This window comes from Dipodomys ordii, unplaced genomic scaffold (assembly GCF_000151885.1).
Source record: "Dipodomys ordii isolate 6190 unplaced genomic scaffold, Dord_2.0 Scaffold9, whole genome shotgun sequence".
In the NCBI taxonomy this organism is placed as follows: Eukaryota; Metazoa; Chordata; class Mammalia; order Rodentia; family Heteromyidae; genus Dipodomys; species Dipodomys ordii.
This window is the reverse complement of record NW_012267225.1, coordinates 28,742,031-28,762,220: the sequence shown is the minus strand read 5'-3', so window position 1 is coordinate 28,762,220 and position 20,190 is coordinate 28,742,031. Positions and strand designations below refer to the sequence as shown.

General features: G+C 36.3%; 1 protein-coding gene across 1 annotated transcript in view; it reads left to right on the top strand.

Annotated features, from left to right (window-relative positions):
- The window catches only part of LOC105980438 (25-hydroxycholesterol 7-alpha-hydroxylase), a 164,686-nt gene extending 145,836 nt beyond the window's left edge, over window positions 1-18,850 (top strand). Inside the window, exons 3-6 of the mRNA XM_013009272.1 lie at window positions 180-770; window positions 1,229-1,435; window positions 11,239-11,414; window positions 17,628-18,850. Coding sequence (XP_012864726.1) covers window positions 180-770; window positions 1,229-1,435; window positions 11,239-11,414; window positions 17,628-17,915 — 1,262 coding nt within the window. The 3' untranslated portion in view covers window positions 17,916-18,850. The remainder of the gene's footprint in view (window positions 1-179; window positions 771-1,228; window positions 1,436-11,238; window positions 11,415-17,627) is intronic.
- The last annotated feature ends 1,340 nt before the right edge of the window (window positions 18,851-20,190 follow it).

The following is a 20,190-nucleotide window of genomic DNA, read 5'->3' as shown; positions in this document are numbered from 1 at the left end:
ACCCCTCTGTACAGTATTTTCACAAAATATTAATTAATTAATTAATTTTTAAAAAAGGAAACGTAAAAAATTTTTTTGCGTCTTAGTAAACAGGGTATTTTTAATATAAAAGTATTTCAGATTTAAGGTAAGTATTTTTGTTTGGCTGTCAAATGAACTCATATCCTTTTTTTTTTTAGGAAAATATATAACCTTTGTTCTGGACCCTTTCCAGTACCAGTTATTATTGAAATATCACAGACAACTAAGCTTTCAAATATTTGGTAGAAAATTAGCAGCAAAAGCATTTTCTGTCAAGAAGTTGCTAGAAAATGATGACCTTAACCATGACCTTCATGGTGTCTATCAATATTTGCAAGGCAAACCTTTGGAAACACTCTTGGAAAATATACTCCAGAATGCAAAACAAATTGTTGATATACAATTAGGAGAAAGCAAAAATTGGAACACAACTCAAATATTAACATTCTGCAGGTCAGTAATATTTGAGCTCACATTTGCAACCATATATGGAAAAATTCTTGCTGATGATAGCAAAAAAATAATCAGTGAGCTAAGAGACGATTTTGTAAACTTTGATGACAAGTTCTTATACATAACATCGGACATACCCATTGAGCTTATAGGAAATGCTAAATCTATGCAGAAGAAACTTATACAATTTTTTAGCTTGGAGAAATTAACTCACATACAAGGATGGTCAGAAATTGTTCAACAGAGGCAAAATATCCTGGAGAAATACTATAATCTTGAGGACACTGAAATAGGAGGTAAGGAACTTCTGAATGATTACTTGCCTTAAATAAAATAATTTACAGTACACCTTTGAAATAAAAAGATAAGATGGCGACCTTGAAAATTTTTATGCTCTTTCTAATTGGCTAATGGTAAAATGTTTTACTCTGAAACAACCCTCTATGATAATTGATTTTTTTTTTTGCTGAGGTGGTAAAACAAGATACTTAATGACGATAATGAGAAAGAGTATAACTAAGCTGCATTTACTCCTCTTATCTCATCCCCCACCTTCTTGCCCCCTCCACACACACATTACATTTTAAACTATTCTCATTAAGCAGAAAATTAGACTTCAGAAGCCTATTGGTTCTCATTAGCATGCACTGATCCTTGGCTGGGTCTGTGTCCTAACATCTTTTAATTAGCACACTGCAAATCTAATCAGTGTAATAAACGCTATTAATCTTCCTTTTCACTTATTTTCTCCCAGCACATCATTTTGCCTTTCTCTGGGCCTCTGTGGCAAACACTATTCCAGCTATGTTCTGGGCAATGTATTATCTTCTCCGGCACCCAGAAGCTATGGAAGCACTGCGTGATGAAATTGACCATTTTCTGCAGTCAACAGGTCAAAAGAAAGGGTCTGGATTTTCCATCCACCTCAACAGAGAACAATTGGACAGCCTGGTATACCTAGGTAATTTATTTTTATCTGTTATGAAGAAAAGAAGGTACCTCTCTACAAACTCAGTTTATCACTCATAGCTGTTTACCAAGAGGTGGAGGACACAGCTGCCTAATTGACATAATAACACCCATTTACATCAATTATAAATTATGTAGTTTATAGCTGTAGATACACTCATTGCATGTAAACATTAAGTCCTAGGTAATTAACTATGCGAGGTATGCAAAAGGCTAAACCAAAGCTCTGCAATTATTTGGGGGAAAAAAAGTTTATGCCTATTAAGTCATTTGATTCTGAGCATCTGTTAGTGTGCTAATGCTTTCCAAACACTGCGGTACTATCTTGACAAGAAAAGGATTTTGTGATTGAAAAAGAATTTCAGAGAGGCAACTTGTGTGCAAATGTATTTATTCTTCCTTACAGTGTTGTCAGTATATGGTTGGTTCTCAAAACTATTGCAAAAATCCTTTACTAGAATTTAATGATTTAAAAACACAAAAAAGAAGGAAATATGAAAAGAAGAAAGGAGGGAAGCGAAAAAAAGCACATCCCAAAGACTCCATCTAAAGCAGTTATATTTTATAACATTAGCTCACTATTGAGATGTTTATGGTGCCTATTTCAAAGACATTTGAGGTCTGTAGGACAAGTATTTCATTTTTTGCCATTGTTCCTACATAGGCCTAGACATGTATGACATGAGCTGTGATTACTGTGGACTTTATTCTCCTTTACCACCTTTGAGAAGACTCTTTAATCTTGTACTGAATTTATATTCCCAGTTAAATTCCCCATCAGTGAGTTTTTCTGTGCTTTCTCTGACTTAATATTTCATTCAAGGATACTTTTCACAAAATTCCAAGTTCCTTTGGAGAAATGCAGGAAGAATGCTTATTTATCTCCCTTTTTTCAGACATTGTAGATACTAATATTTTAGCCTATGTTGGCCTTCATTTTTTATTTTTTCAATGCATTCTGGTTTCTTCACTGGCAACTTCTAAAAGCAAAGGCTCTCTCTATCTTGGTCACCCTTTACCACCAGTTGGCATTGAGAAGAATGTTCCAAGTATTACACAAGTTGCTCCCACTGGTCAGACTAAGACTCATTAGTGTCAGAGGCAATGGCAAAAATGTGCCTTGATCATTAAATAAACATGTGTCACCTTGTAGTTTACTGTGTTTGACATATTTTAGCAAAGGAACTTGGATCAAGAATTAAAATAATTTGAATATTATTAAAATCCAAATATTTATTTTTCTTTGCAGAATTGTTAAGGAACAAATATTCAAAACTTATGTAAAATCTGGGTAGTTGCCTCCCCTCGGATATATAGTACTTTTCTGGAAAGAATATTTACAGTCTCTATGAAGATACAGGCTGAATTCTCTATATAATCATGCACTTTCCATTGTATTTTCTTAATTAGATGATATATACCAGGATGTAATACAAGTAATCTTTAAGAAATATGTCTTTGTATTCTGTTCATAAGTATTACTGTGAAAACTTTAGTTGAAATTTATCAATTCTTTTTTTCTTCTCCCAGCTCTTGTCATGGAAACAAAAGATTATTTTTCAATAATCTTTTAAAACAGAAGCATCTGAATTAATTTGATCAAAAGAAATAGCAAACTGTAGAGCTAATAATTTGGGTCTGTTTGAATCCATAGTCATCTTTTCAGATGATCATTCCTGTAGCTCTCATATATTTACAGCTTTGCTGTCACCAACCAACGAGTAACAGAGCAACAAAAATCTCTTGTGAGCTGAGATCCACCTAGACAAAGGGTAGTCAGCACTCAGTAGTAGCCAGCAAGGTTCATCATGACCTCTGTCACCAGCAGAGGCCAGTGTTGTTTATTAAGAGAATTGAAATGATGGAGCTGATGATCTTTCAGGATATATATATATATATATTCATCTGCTAGAAAGTTTAATCAGATTGGAGTACATTTTTATGAATCACACAACAGATAAACTATGCACTTAGTAATAGTACAAACATGAATATTTCTCTGTGTTGAAGGAACCTACACTGTACAAAGGCAAAAGTCATGCAACTAGATATTCACAATGTACCACATGATATGTACGTGTCTTCTCATCCCCTTAAGGGAAGAGTTGAATGTGTTTTAAATACAGTCTCTTTTTTAAAAAGTGGGTTGTGAGCCTTTATCATTATGAGAGAAACTATTACAATGATAAAATGAATGCTGCATTTTTTTAACTAGGAAGAGATTTTTTATGTTGATATAGTACAAGAGATTCTTCTTTATGCAGAGATTTGCGTGCCAGCACACTGATGAAGCAGTACTGAAAAGGGAGTGGGGATGTCATCGTCTGTTAAACTAATTCAAAACTATCATTTGTTGCAAGAGGTTATGAGAGCTTTCTGCTTTTATCACTCTTGAGAATCTCTCTTTAAAACCAGTCTACTCTTACCTTTCAAACAAAGAAAACATAGGGTTTTTTTTTTTTGGTAATTTATGTGTCTTGCTAAGTGAAGATTCTGTTTATCATGACTCCATTAAAATGATCTATTAATGTTTAGTGCAGATCTCTGTGGTTAAATTTAAATTTATATGATTTAATAAGTGTAATGAGGTTTGGATTAATTGTTACTTAGGGCTAAAAATCCAAATAGGAAAAGATTTTAGAAAGGAAGCTTGAGAACTTAAGAGAAAAGTTTTTTTAATATCAATTTTTCTAGCAATAAAAGCTGGAATGAAGGCATGATTTAGAACTTTGGATTTCAAATATGGGTCAAAGAAAAAGAAAAGAGACACAGAGAGATGAAGATAAGCTAAATGTTGATACAGGAACAATGTTCTACAATAGAAATTCTGATAAATTGGTAGCTAATAATTTTAATGTCTCCTACTTCTTATAGGATACCCGATAAAGGTATGTAAACAACATGATAGTACAGGGTAGCGAGTCAGTAAAAGTTTTCTCCAAAATGACATTTAACCTGTATGAAACCCCTGAAAAGTCCATATTATTTTCTTCCTTTTTGATTTTTTTGTGAACCAAACCAGCGTCATATTCAAATCTACCTTGTCCACAAAGGTAATCTTGCATTGTTAGAGAAAAGATCATACAATTTTAATAAAAACATAAGGGAAAATGAATCATAACTCCTGAACAGCTGAGGTAAATTCCAGTCATCTATTTGTTTTCAATGGCATATTCTGAATTTGACCCAATTCTCATGCAGATATTGGAGTAAAACAGAGGAATGGTAAAATATGACTTTCTATGAATAATTTCAGTATTTCAAAGCAGCTTCATCACTTACTTCATGGGTTAATTACTTACATTCTCTGAGCAAGTGTTTCTGCTATTATTTTATCACTGTTTCTACAGATAAGAAAATGAGTAGGATGTTAAATCACTTGCCTAAGGGTATGGAAGTAGTAAAAGGGGAGAGGCACAAATTTTCACTCAGGTTTTCTGACCACAGCCACATCTTTCTCCTCACACCTATCTGACCCCAAACCTCTTGGTCATCTTTTTTTCCTTGCCCCAACTGAAAGTGAAGAGAACTTTCTATTTTGATTCAGTAAAGCCAGCCATGATGTGCACCAGGACAATGCCAGGAAATAGGAGCTATATCAAGATAAGTTATCTGAGTTTACTAACTTCCGGATAAGATATTATGGATAATCATGTTTGTGTTTGTTTTACTTCATTTTTACTCTGCTGGGGATTGAATGCAGTGGCTCACATATATTTGGAAAGCATTCTATTGCTGAACTACAGCCTAGCCTAATACTAGCACCAATGATTTCACTTTAGTAAGTCCTTTATATATCTTAGCTTACTTAACTTTTCAAGTATGAGTATTTTTTCCTAATCCTTGGAAAGATTAGGTAATCAATCCTAATCATACAATTAAATAGCAAACTTAAAAGTTAATGTGGAGCCTGCCTGTTTTCATTGCCGTACACCGATCACTAGCACCTCCGGCAAAATTGCAATAAAATATGCATCAGAGAGCATGACCAGTTCTTTTTACTAGATGTTTTTTTTTAACACTGATTCTCAAATCCTTAGAATATGTGGTTAAGATAAAGCTAGAGTTCCACACTAGAACTTCGCTGATGTTTGTTAAAATAAAAATAAGGCTTTCACTTTAGAATAGTTTGATACTTACAGAAAAAATACGAAGACAGTAGAGTCCCCTTGTGTCCCTCCCACCTCAAAAATTTCATATATTTCTGCCATTCTATATTTCTGTGACATGTTTGTCATGATTATGGCAATTATTTTGGAAAAGTAATCATTCAATATTATAAATAATTGTGTATTTGTAAACATGATAACTTAAATAATTCAGATCATTGTGAAGTTAGCTAAAGTCCTCTCTCCTGATGAGGTAATAGATGAATCATAAATTATATTGTGGGTAGGGACATTTTTTTTAATGTATACTAAGGATAGAACCCAGGTTCCTAAATATGTTGGACCAGCATCCTCCCACCAACTCTCAGCCCTAACCATGTATAAGGGAGGCCCTTCTAACTGGAGATGGAGGAAAAAAAGTATCTTTCACCAAAGAGTACATCAGAAACCTGCACATGGAGGCACTGAGACATTTATGTTATACAAAAAAATAGAAGTTGTTTTTTAAATTAGAAATATTGATTTGGATGTTCATTATTTTCATGCTAGCACAAAACTAAGACTGGGCCAGAAAAAATAAGCTAATTGAAAGGGAACTTAAGTGCTAATTATAGTAGCCAATTATTCTATTTATTCTAACAATCAACTGCAAGGGAATAGGATGAAGAAATGTGAGGCTTTTTAGAAAGGGGCTTAAGATGATGCTTCTCAGCCTTTGTTTCCGTATCTGGTGAGATTACAAACTTCTCATCTCTGTTCCTGATTGCATTGTTCTAAGGGCAGATAGCTAGAAAAACTCAGTTGGAGAGGGGGCAGCAAAGTTCAAAACCACTAATTTAAAGATTTTAGTTAATATATTGGATTGGATTCCATTGGTTTGCCATGGAGTGCTTGTTTGTTCATTTGTTTTACAATGTCAGGTAACTATAATGGGTAACCAGAGTGACTGAGAAAGTCTAGGGTATCAGAAAGCTTAAAAAGAGTCAGTAGAGATACTATTTCGAAAATTCTATTCCTTCTCTGCTCCCACAGAGCATCACTAAAAGTACATAAGGAGCACAGAAAAATTTCTGTTTGAAGCACAGAAAATGAGAGTTCCTTTCTACTCATCCAAGGCAAATAGCACATTCAGTTCTGGGACTTTTTTAAGAGGCACATGAAGCAGTTGAATTCTTTTGGCATGTTAAAAGACAATACCCTTATGTATGACACACAAACAGAAAATGCATAACATTTTAAAGGAATTGAGAGAAGAAAGGGAGGAAGAGGAGACCATAAGTTATACAATATTAATTTGGTGAAAGATATGTTAAGCTTTTCACCACAAATAATTTTTAAAGATGTGAGATGATGCATATGTTTATGAAATTAATGGAGCCACACCACAATGTTGTGTATAGCATCCTTTTGTACATGATAAATGTTATGATTTTTATTTTCTATTATCGAAGTAAATTTTAAAATGAAATTCTGCCGTATCTTAAGTGGGATCTTGGGAGCATTCCTATTTATTTGCACCTTTTGACCTTGAAATTCCCAGATTGCTATATACATGATCAGATTCATATTGCTATATACATGATCAGATATATAAGATCAGATTCATATGTTGGCCTCCCCTTGCTAACCAGCAGCAATAATAACCCAATGCTTTGAGCAGAGGAGGGCCTTGACCAATGCTTCTTGAATATGTACATGTTGACTCTATGTTTATGTGCTTAGCAGTAGACTAGAGGTTATGTCTGAAAAGCAATGTACAGATAAGCATTTGTACCAATTCGCAGTTATTTTTAGCCTTATCCAAATATACAGTTGTTGAGCCAAAAATTGTGACTTTTTTTTGCTTCAACTTAAAGTAATTTCTTATTTACCTTGTCATCTACCTAGAGCCACACTTTGTGAGCCATCCTCCATGTCATCACACCTTCCAGAGCACACCATCTTCATATCTATGCCTCTTTCTCCTTTCCCATCCACATTCTCTTTAAAGACTCACCAAGTGTTCAATCCCAGTGACTGCATCTGGGCCTGGTTATTCATTTCACTCCAGCCATCCCAGCTATCCACTGATCACCATAGCTAATCAGATGGCATGCCAGCCTGCACCAATCATTAAGATGACCCAAATTAACAGCCTGGCTGTGTCACAGTACATTCATTCCACACACAGAGACATGGCCTAAGTATGAGGCAAAAACCCGGATGTGCTTATTTGTGTTTGCTTTGTTATATGCATTATTGATAGTCATGATCTGCTTTAGCACTTTAACTGTGCAAATGAGAATCATCTGTCAATTATTCCAGTCAGAATTGAGATCTGAGGGCAAAAGGGAAAGAGTATTTGCCTTTTTTCCACCAGCATGTCCTTTCATTGGATATTTTCCTCAGTTATGTCGAAGTTCAAAACATTCCTCAGCCCTTTGCTGAGATGGAACATTTAATCTAATTACCTTCATATTCTGGAAAGAGAAACAAGGCTTCCCTAGCCAGGTGATGACATTAGTTCAGGCTCAGAAGTAGTCATTCACCGTGGGAATTTTAAATATTCTTGTGGATACTAGTTAGCAGAGCCCAATTCTTAATAAAACAGAGCCAGCCTTAATCACAGTTACGATCTGTGGCACCTTACATTGCCTGGAATAAATTTTATCCCCAACATATTTGCATTCTTGATGGCCATTTTTCTACAATGCCTTCTAATAATGAGAGTGGTTCTAATACCCACTAAATCTTAGCATAAATTAACAATCTATTATGCACAATAAGTTTTGTAAAACACAGATAGAAATCATGTTTAATTAAAATTAACTTCTATATGAAAGCCAAATGCAGTAACGATTCACAGTGACCTTTTATTACCTGCAGTTCCTTGTTTGGGCTGTATGATTGACAGCTAGCTGTTTGGCTACCATGTTGAATTTCAGCTGACAAGACTTTTCATTTTAACTCAATTTGCCCGCCTATCACAAGCTGGTGGCAGGCCAGACCCAAGTCACCCAGCTTTGCCTTAGCAGCTTGCTCTAGTTCTCATTAGTACGCATTTATTCAGTGGAAATTGGAAGACAAATGCTTGAAGGCATGTGAACTAAGTATAGCAAATTAGGTTTAAAGACTGAATATTTATAAGTATATGGAAAGTTTTTTTTTAATTCTAGAGCAAATTGAGAACTGAGTGCTAGCTTTGGTATAAAAGAAATGAAGATAGAGGCGTGGGGGGAGGGAGATTCTAAGAATAACAATACTATAAGCTTTTTCTTTCCATTTTGGAAATATGCAAAAAATCTCTCTGACAACACCTTATCAAATAAAAAGGCTGGCTTCTCTTTCATGGAATGCTTGCACAATGGAGTTTAACACATCGTGTGTGAGAAGGGAGAAAAAATGAGGGTCATGTTCATTTGTTGCTTGGTTATCCCTTGGTATGTTTTAAATTGCCTTGTTTGTTCGGCACTAGCACAGAAACAGATGTTGCTCTACCGTGCAGGATAATTTACTGTACCTCCTGGTGCAGCATGGAAGTCCTCCCAGGACCCAGCTGGTCTGTCAGTGGCACTGGCTGGTGTCTGCTCAACTATGACAACTACAAGTAGAGGCTGCAATTTGTGTTATTTTTTTTTTATTGTGCAGTGTGTCATTCTTCACAACATATAGTTCTGCCCACAGTCATACTGGGGCTGGTGGAAAAGCTGCTGGCTTTTGTGTTGTATTCCAGAGCCCCATAAGCTCAACTCTCCATTGTTGATAATAATGCAACTCATTACTTTTGTCACCTAATGATTATCGGCATGATTGCTCAGAGCAAGAGCCAACCCCGTCTTGCACACATAACTGGTACTGGAAGGTAAAACAGATTTGTCACTTACGATCTGACTGCTGAGCCACACTTTGAGTTCCATTATTGTGATTAACTTCTGCATAAGATATGCTTGCCCAATTGTCATTTGTGATACTGCAGTGGGCACAAGCTGCCATGCTTCCCGAGAGCACACTGGCCAATCAGATGTGACTATGTTATTTGGATTGTTAAATGCCTGCCCTGTCACAGTAGCCACCTACCATTATTTTGGTTTTGCATTTTCTTCTTCCCACACCCCTACTGGACTTGTTGGGTGAACAGCACTGCTACATATGTCAGCTACCATTTCACACCACAAGCTAAAATGATGCTATCCTTTGTTGGTCCAACAGAGCCAGCAGCAGTACATGGAAAGGCAACCGTTGCTTTTCACCATAGAAATGTTGGTCGTTGGTGTCCTGCCAGTTGAAATCTGTCGTGTCAGGTGCCTTGTGGCTATCTGCTGTAGAGTCTATGTTCCAAAACCAAAGTTCTTATCTGGCCTCATCACCAGCAAACCGATTTGACTCTGCCTGATTATAATAACGAAGGCAGTCCAAGAGAATATGCACAGTCTCACTGTACGTCACATTGAATCACCCTGCTGCCTACCCAGAGCTGACCGCAGCCTCATTTCTTTAGACAAATGCATGCTTAAGGAAAAAAAAAAAACTCCTGGGAGAAGACACCCAAAGCTACTCTTATCCCCATGCAAGCTACATATAGATTTAAATTTCATGGAAGTAATAGCTGTTTTTATTTTTGATGGATGCAAGTCCTCAAGAGGAGCCTGCCTTTAATAACCTAATAATTAAATACTCAGTGTGTCAGAATTCTCCTGAACACCGGTTCTGTGTGTGTGTATATGAGTGTGTGTGTGTGTGTGTGTGTATTCTAAATTGTAAGTCATAAACAGAGCCATTTGTTATAATGTGAAGGGCCGGGGGGAACCTCCATTTGGAGTTCCTTCCACATTGCTGATTAGAAAGACTCAAGCTTTACATTCTAGGGCCCATTTGCGGTGGTGGAAACATAGTCACTTTTGATTATGAAGGGAGAGATGCAGACCTAGACAGGAGTTCCACACTGATATGCATGCTATCAGAATGATTTATGCAAATTATGCATATTATTCCCAAAGGAATTCCTCCTCAAACTGCCAGGATAAATTGCCGGAAATTAGCCATAAAATCTGTCGTGCTAGGAGCAAAAGGTGAAGGCCACTGGGAAAGCAAGGACATTCAGCTTCTGGAATCTTCCAGGGAATGATGGTGGCAGATGCTAAGGAAAATGTGGTTTTCTTTTGTATCCTATTAAAAAGTATTTTCCTTTTGAAATTTTTCCAGCAAATGCTGACTCACGCTTTATTTACAGCTAGCATGAAAGAAATTGTCAAGCTGTCTCAGAATGCACAACTACAGTTATTTTACTATTAACTACCTCAGTGGTTATTAAGTGGAAAAATTGGCTCGAAAGGCATTGCTGTTCTCTAGGTTGGTGAGATATTTCACCTTAGTGTACTCTCAGTAGGATGTAGTTTATGTATAATATGAATATGCTAACATGGCATTCTTTCCTATAGGCCATCCCCCCTTACAAAAATCATGATCAATGGCTTTCTGACCCAAGACAATATGGCTACCTCCCACCTGTCAAATGAACCCTAGCTGTTTGGGGGTGTACCCCCTTACCCTTAACTGTCACCATTGGCTTCTTTGTGAAGTACAATGGATGTGATAAAGACATTGTTTCCTCTTTAATCAAGTCTATTGGTAATGAACTTTAGTGCTCCACTGAGAATACTTCTCAGTCATAGTTATAGTTCAGTAAGCTATTATTTATTTCCTTCAGAAAGCATCATTTTTGAGGTCTTTCGACTATGTTCACATTCTGGCGCATTTCGTATTGTTGAAGAGGATTTGATTATCAGTTCTGACACCAGTGACTGCCGTCTGCGGAAGGGAGAATTGATAGCCATTTTTCCTCCAATGCTACATAATGACCCTGAAGTTTTTGAAGCTCCAGAGGTAAGTAAGCATCAAGCTGGTCACTGCTACTTCTTAGGCTATGCAAACGTGCATCCTCTTTCATTTATTCTGTCTGTCTGTCTGTCTGTCTGTGACTCCCTCTTTCTCTCTTTCTCTCTCTACATTGATACAGGCAGAATTTGAGCTGGTTTCTTGTTTTTTACTTCCTTCTGATGGGAAAGTTTGCCTTTTTTAAACTAAGGCTCTATCCTAAGGATCTATCTCCGAAAGATAGTGTAATCTATAAAAAGACAAGACTCCAGATGAAATGGGCATTGTACCTTAGCCATCAGTAAGTTTTGACCCAAATTAGGTACTGTTGGTAGAGAATTAAAAACCACAGTAGGTTAACTACTGACAGGCTGGATAGAAAATAAATAACACTCAACTACTGTATTTTGCAGAATATTTCCAAAACAGAGTTGACTCAATTAACATCATCACTGTAGATAAACCCAAACACAGGTTTTTTTTGAAAACCAGTGGTAGGTGCCCCAGCTAGATCCATTATGAACTTGAGGCTGTAAAGCTGCGGCTCATAGGTGAAGCTCGGGGGGTAATTGTATCATCTTCTTGTATGTTTTTTCTGAAGCTCGAGTTGATGAACATCAAAGTCTAGAAATTAATCCACCTTGGTTCATCCCTTAACACCACTTCAGAGATCACCACACGCATACAAATTGAGGGAAGCCACATTCTGCCTGTGCTTCTCACAAAGTACAGTGGCTGCTACAGTCGTCGTCTTTGCATACATACTGACTTTTTTCCAGAAGGAAACTTCTGTGATCCTTTTTGAGCATTTCAAGGCTGGGCTACTTTAAACTTGGTTTCTAAGATAGATGTTTTGCAACCCAGCTGAATTTGGCAACTAAGTAGGAAGAGACTAGACTTCAAATACAATAGCATAATTTGCATATATTTAATCAACAAAGCAAATATTCTAAGAGTAGGGGAGTATGTATATGGTTTCTATGCCTTTCAGCAGAAGCATTATCTAATAATGACAGCAATAGGATATAGATTGTTAGCAACATTATTGTTGAATGTTCTGCAGACAAGATTTCTCTTTACATTTACAATTTCAAAAAGTTTCAATCTAAAGCAAATAAACAGTTTATATATGAAAAGCTATTAAGTTTTAAAATAGTTTCATTTATAACTGTAATTTTCCATCAGACTCCACTTTTACTTAGTCTTTTCATTGTAATTATTTCTAGTCATTTCATGGTAATTAAACCAACATTCAGGTTATCCACAAAGCTCCACGTATGTTTATCACGTCATCCTATCTTTATGGAACTGCTTCTGTGTTCATCCTATTTCTCACCCCTCTATATCCCCATAATAAGTAAAAGAAAAAATCAACTTGATTTAGAAGTTAAGGAAAATTTTAAGTTAAAAATTGTAAACATTTTTCCCAGGCACTGGGGGCTTATGCATGGAATTCTAGCTACTCAGGAGGCTGAAATCTGAGTATTACAATCCAAGTCAACACTGGCAGGAAAGTCCCTGAAACTCTTATCTCTAATTAATTACCACAGAAAACAGGAAGTGGAGCTGTGGCTCAAAGTGGTAAAGTGCTAGTTTTGAGTAGAAAGGCTCAGAGACAACACTCAGGCCCTGAGTTCAAGCCCTACAACAAAACACACCACACTTTCTCACATACACACACACACGCACACACACACACACACACACACACCACAACAAAAACAAAAACATTGTAAACATTTTCATTTATGTCACCTCCCCCCCCACCATGGCAAATTTACTAAGTGACAATACCCAAATATTGCATAATAAACTGACTAATCTTAATAGTAATAAGAAGCATTTACCTCTAACTCTCAGAAGAGAAAAATTTGTAGTATTGTGAATACTGATTTAGCCTCATTAGGGTAGCTCTTAGGTTGCTAAACACTCTCTATTATGTCCTAGATTTTATATTAACAATTATGCTGTACTAATGCTAGAATAAGCTAGCTAAATTTTTGTCACAGCATTGTTTCCTTGAAATTCAGTGTGCAATGTTGATAATTCCTAGCACAGAGGACACGACACAATTTGGAGTCATAGATATATGACGTGGCCTGCTCTGATTATTCATTCTGTGAAAATAGTGACTAATCACATACGAGTTGATCATGGATTTCTTTTATCATTTTTTTTGGTTGGCAGTGATGCAGTAGATATTCACTTAATAGATGCCCCATCACCAAAACATCATGTACTGATAGTAAAGAAGATAAGAAAATTCTAGAAAATCCTATCCTATGCCATGTGTCATTGGGAACACTAACCCAAATGTGCATCAGAGCCTTGTGTTCCTGACTATTACCCTATAGACTTTGAATGGATTGATAAGGCCTGGGATGTAGCTATTTGGGCAAAACTATGTGAAAGACTAACTCAGAATGCAGTCATAGATGCTCTTGAAAGACATAGAGCTGAAGAGCCTTAGCAGAACATAGTTTCTTTCAACCTCATGAGGCATGTCTTCTGAATGTCAGAGCTCTAATGAACTCTAGACTATTGCACTCCACCACAGCTTATGATTTTCCTTCATACTTCATGGCTTTGGCACATGCATCTCTATTCCTGAAATGATTTTATTTTTTGCTCAGTCAGTTCCAAATTATTCCTCCAAAATCACCCTTAATCATCTCTTATTTGATGGTATCCCTGAATCTCACCCTATTCCTGGGTAATTGCCGCTGCCCACGCTGTCACCTGCACATACACTGTGGTGGTGCATCCTTGTTTCAATGTCCTCCACACAAGACAGGACGCTATCCAACAAAGGTGATCGAATCAGGGACTGAAAGTGCAATACAATGTGGTTAAAGCTTTAAATCAGGACAGATAATACTCAAATAGGGACTGGATATAAAATGGCCACATAAAGCAATGGGTCATCTATGAATACAATAATACTATTGAGGTAGTATGAATTACAGTAAAAAGAGACTCCAGGAGGCATTTAAGTTCAATAGATACTTTCTGAGCTGGCCAATAATCTTAGTTACTCAGGAAACTAAGATCTGGAGGATCATGGTTTCAAGTCAGCCTTGGTAGAAAAGTTTGCTAGATTCCATCTTCAAAATAACAAGCAAAAAGTTGGACTGGAGGCATGGCCCAAGTGGTACAGTACCAGTCTTGCTAGGTATGAAGCTCTGATTTCAAATCTCAGTATTACCAAAAAGAAAAATGTTTAAGATCTAATTTTCTCACAGGTTAACAACATGTTACTTCTGTATTAAAGATGATTCATTTTTGAATATTGATTGCTTAGCTTAATGTATATTCAGCATTCTTGTGGCTTTTGCCTATGTGTGACAACACACTGGCAAAGTGAAGTTTACAGTGAGTGAGAGCAAAGGAAACAGTCCCTCTTGATGCTGCTTTCTTCTCTGTCTAGAGCTTTACAAGCTTCTCCAGGCAGCACCACTAATCTATTCATTACCTAGTAGGGAATAAGTAGGGTTTTTATTTTTTTTCTGAGGTCTTCTTCAGACTTACCTCTTTTATTGTCCAGAAATCATGCAAATGATTATCAAATAATCAGAAGTGAATGACGATTTCTTTTCTGCCAAAATGCAGTGAACTGGAGCTATGGAGACCAAACTTGGTCACTTTTCTAGGTCTAGAAGGGCTAAGAAATAAAGTAAGTCCTGGTTACATTATTGGACTATAGAAAATAGAGAGCCACCATTAAGGTGACAATGTGTTATCACTGTGCTACCACCTCATGTAAAGAACACAGCCATTCACACGCTGGTGGCTTACACCTGTAATCCTAGATATGCAAGAGATTTGAGATCTGAGGATCATAGTTCAACACCTATTCAGCCACAAATCTGTGAGAATCTTATCTCCAATTAAGAAGCAAAAAGGTGGAAGTGGAGCTGTGACTCAAGTTATAAAGTGCCAGCCTTGAATGAAAACGCAAAGTGAGTGTGTGAAGCCTTTGTTCAAGTCTTAGTACTGGCACTGAGAGGGGGGGAGAGAGAGAGGAAGAGAGGGAGAGAGGGAGAGAGGGAGAGAAGGAGAGAGGGAGAGAGGGAAAGCGAGAAGGAGAGGGAGAAAGAGAGAGAGAGGGAGAAGGAGAGGGAGAGGGAGAGAGAACAATCTTTGAAGTATTCCCCCACATGCTCTATAGTTAAAGGTCTTGATAATTGGAGGAAGTTCTGCCCTAGCTAGCTACTCTTCAGAGTTAGGACATAATAGAATAGAGTTAGGACATAATGATAAATGAATGTAAAAGGCCTTTTAAAAAAGTCTTAAAACTTACTAGAATAATCAGCCTATTGATGTTGATTATTATCATTATTCTTGGAATAGACTAATTATATCCAAATAAACTTGCTTAGATCTCAAATTGGAATAAAGATGTTCATCAGTCGACTTTGAAGAAGGAAATATGCTTGGAGCTTCTACTAAATCCAAGGCACTGTAAGAGACATGATGGATACACGGGAATAAAAAGTACCTTGACTTAAAGGCCTACATTATAGCGACTAGGACTTCTGTCTTCTTATAACCAGATTCTTCATGTGAAAAGGTTTAAGCCATAATATGTTGATACCACATACTAACATACTGAAACCAGAGATAGGTGTCTTTCCACTTTCATGACATCCATACCATCATCCTTGGTGAATTAATGTTACTGAATGGGATGCCCTTGAACATAGAGTTGAGAAGAAGTGCACACAATTCCTCACAAGCTTCCACTAGCTGGCTACAACTCACAACTGATCTGACCCCTAGTCATGGAGATAGGGAGGGAATTCTGTACTTTGCCATCTGGCTGTCAAAAAGGACTTTGAGCCAGATCCAACAGTGCAGCTCCTTAGTCATCCCTTCAAAACACTGGCAGATTTTGTCTATTATTAGGGAATCATAGAGTCAGATCTTTGTCTCATTTGGTTTCCTACAATCAGATTATGAATCGAGTGTATGACATAACATTCATATAGTATACCAGAACCAGGTTTTATTGCCATGCCGGAAGTGCTAAAAAAAGCCATATTGAACTGAACTAAACATAGTATTTGAAAAACATGAGTTAGGATCTTATGCAATCATCTTCTGTCATATATATTAAACGTATTCTCTATCCCCCAAATGGTCTTCGTATCTAATCTTAATTTTAAGTCTTCAATATTGTACCGTTGCTACTGTTTAGAAGTAATGAATATTTGATTACTTCTCATTCTCTACATGTTTATTTTCTCATTCAATATGTTTTCTTCAAGAGTTTAACTATTGTTTTTTGTTCTTTGGGCTTATTTTGTGTTTGTTTCTTTGATGGTTTGTTTCAGCAGTACTGGAAATTGAACTCTGGGCCTCAATCTTGTTAGGCAAATGATTTAACCACTTGAGCCATGTCTGCAACTATAACTATCACTTAAAAATACACTTTTTCCTCTTGCATAAACATACTCTTGTGTGTTTATACTCAACAGAGTATATGAATAAAATACAATGGACAGTCTAACAAGTTCCAAATTCTCCTGTAAATTTTATTCAACAAACAATTGTATTTCTTCTTTCCACCATGAAGTGAAGCAGTACAAGTTCCTTATGAGCACTGTATCTTGGGCATCTCAGAGTCCAGAATCCTGAGCCAAAACAAACCCCTTTTCTTTATAATTTTCCCAGTATCAAGTATTTTGTGATAGCCACAGAAAATTAAATCGCTAGGAAAGAAATAGAAAGACAGAAAAGAAGTCACTTAGGTGTTTAGATATTACTTGTATATGGAGAAATCATTTCCTGGTAGCATTTGATGGTTTGTTAGTTTTCTAAGTTCACATGTGTTATACATATAATCAATTTTCGTTTCTCTGATGCTTTTGAAAACAGGAAGGGAGACCTGGCAACTTGTTAGATCTGAACTCAAACTATTCACATAAAACTTTGTGTGTTAGGGGTGAGGGGGGCGGTTATGTACTGGGGCTTGAACTCAGGGCCTGGATATTCTCTCTTACCTTTATAGTCAAAGCTGGCATTCTACCACCTGAGTTATGCCTTCATTTCTGACTTTTTGCTGGTTAATTGAAGATAAAGATCTGCAGACCTTCTTGTCCAGGCTGGCTTTGAACCCTTTGCCATTCTCAGATCTCTGCCTACAGAGTAGTGAAGATTACAGGCATAAACCACTGGCCCTTGGCTTCAAGTAAAACTAACACTGTTTGTTCTTCTTTATAGGAATTTAGATTTGATCGCTTTGTTGACGGTGGTAAGAAGAAAACTACCTTTTTCAAAAGAGGGAAGAAGCTGAAATTCTACATAATGCCTTTTGGGTTTGGAGCCAACAAATGTCCAGGCCGATTTCTAGCCATTGCTGAAATAAAGCTTCTGTTGTTTTTATTTTTAACATATTTTGATTTTGAAATACTTGACAACCAACCTCTAAGACAAAACCACAGCCGTTTGTTGTTAGGTATTCAATATCCAGAATCTGATGTTTCCTTTAGGTATAAGGCAAAAGTTTAGAGAAACAGAAAGAGGGAAATGAAATCTGCAGGAATGAGCCTGTCATAAACTTGCTTATCTGTTGTTCATTTCTCCAAATGTTATTGCTGTGCATATTTGTTTTAGAAGTGCCAATTTATATTTTATCTGAGGTCAGTCCTATTTTGTACATGGTCACAAAACTTAAAGCAGTATGGTGGCATTAAAATGATCCTCAGAATCACCTTGAAGTTCAAAATAGCTTTTGAAAGCTTCCACTTAGTGTGATTTTTCACTTGGTTTAATAAGTGCAACTTCTCAGCCATAAATTTGGCAATGGGAGAATTTTAAGTCACTCAAATTCTTCTCTAATATGTAAAAGTACATTTTATGTACCACTGGGGGAAAAATGTGTTAGAAATGGACCTAGACTAACAAGTTCTAAATTCTCAAAGATGGAAATTAAGTTTCTGTGAGCTACACTATATGAAAATGTTCTCTTCAACTATAATATCAATAATATCTATATTGCTGGGGCACGTTTGCATTAAATGAGTTTTGCAGCAGATTAAATGTTTTGACTTCACTTCCACATTTAATCATCCATAAATGTTTTTTATTACTTTGTATACTGTGGCTCAATAGAACAAAATTTCTTGTTATATAAGACCTCTCATGTTCATGTTAGATGCTGATAAGATTTAGTGTATAAGAAAACACCAATTCTGCCATTGCCTTAGACATTAGGATTAGGTTTATTACAGGACCAAATGTTGAAATCATTTCAGCATTCACTGTAGCATTTGGCTTTAGTATAAACTGTAAGAGGTATGTCAGTATTGCAATAAACACTGTCCTAAATGTTTCCATTTATAAAACCTGGGACACTAGATAACAGTGTTTGTTCTTTTCATCTTACCTTTTACACTTGGAATTCATTTGCATTATTTTGGAGTATGGCATTATGTAATACAATATAATTTCATATGATACAGTGAAGCACTTTGAGTCCAATTTCTTTTTTCTTTTGCCTATCCTGGGGCTTGAACTCAGTGCTTGGTGCCTTCCCTGAGCCTCTCTGTGCTCAAGTGCTAACTCTCTACCACTTGAGACACTACACTGTTTTTCTGAGTAGTTTATTGGAAATAAGAGTCTCATAGACTTTTCTGTCCAGGCTGAGTTCTAACTGCAATCATCAGATCTCCACCTCCTGAGTAGCTAGGATTATAGCCCTATGCCACCAGCACCTGGCTAAAGATCTGTAATATTGGCTTACTAAGCCAATTTGACAGTGTAAAAAAAGATACAGTATATAAAGAGACACAGCAAGTAATTAACCCAGTTAGTTCCTGCTGCGTTGACTGGAAACTCTAATAATTCAGAAATTTGCTTTAAAAACAAGAAATGAATTTTAAATTACTAAATGCTTCTCCTATAGTATTTAGTAATTAAATAAGGCAGTCTAGCATTATTTTCTCCTCCCTGAAGTACATGCTCTGAGCATTGAGCTAGTCCACATGTATGTATACTGGTATTTTGGTTTTACCTGATTGAGAAGGTCTTTATCTTCTCTCTCTTTTTATTGCAAAGACACCATTTCTAATTGAATAAGTTTACAGGGTACAAAGTGATGGTATGACTTGTGAATACAATGTGAAATCCTAAAATAAAGTCAGATAACATATCCATCACCTCAAATTCTTAACTCTTTAATTCAACATGTCAAGTTATGAGTACAAAGCATTTCCATCAATGATACCCCTTTCATGTTCTCCCCCATTGGTCCCATCCAGTCAAGTTACCTGTTCCATTTTTACATATATATGTTGAATGCTATGACTGTATTCACCCACTCTTCCTCTCTCCATTCATCTGCTCTCCTATTCCTTGAGCAACCTCCCTTCTGATAATACATGTTTCAGCTTCCTGGTATTCATTTTGTTGAACTATAAGTTAGTAGCTTGAAACAGATCTGACATTGAAATCCTACCCTGTATGTACCATACTTGAGTCAACATGTTTATATATATATAATATATACCTATATATGCATATGATACTATGTTTTCACATTTATAATTTAAGTCTAAGAGCATTTGAAATGTGTTCTCTTAGCAATTTTAAAGCATATAGCTCTATTATTAATCTTATTCACTGCAACAGAACTCAGAGAGAAAGGAAAGAAAGAAAAAAAGAGTCTTCCTGATTGAGATTTTGTATTCTTTGACTCATCATCCTATTCTCATGCTCTTCTACTTCTGCAAGCACCATCTTACTCCCTGCTTCTACAAATTTAAATATTTTACATTCATACATA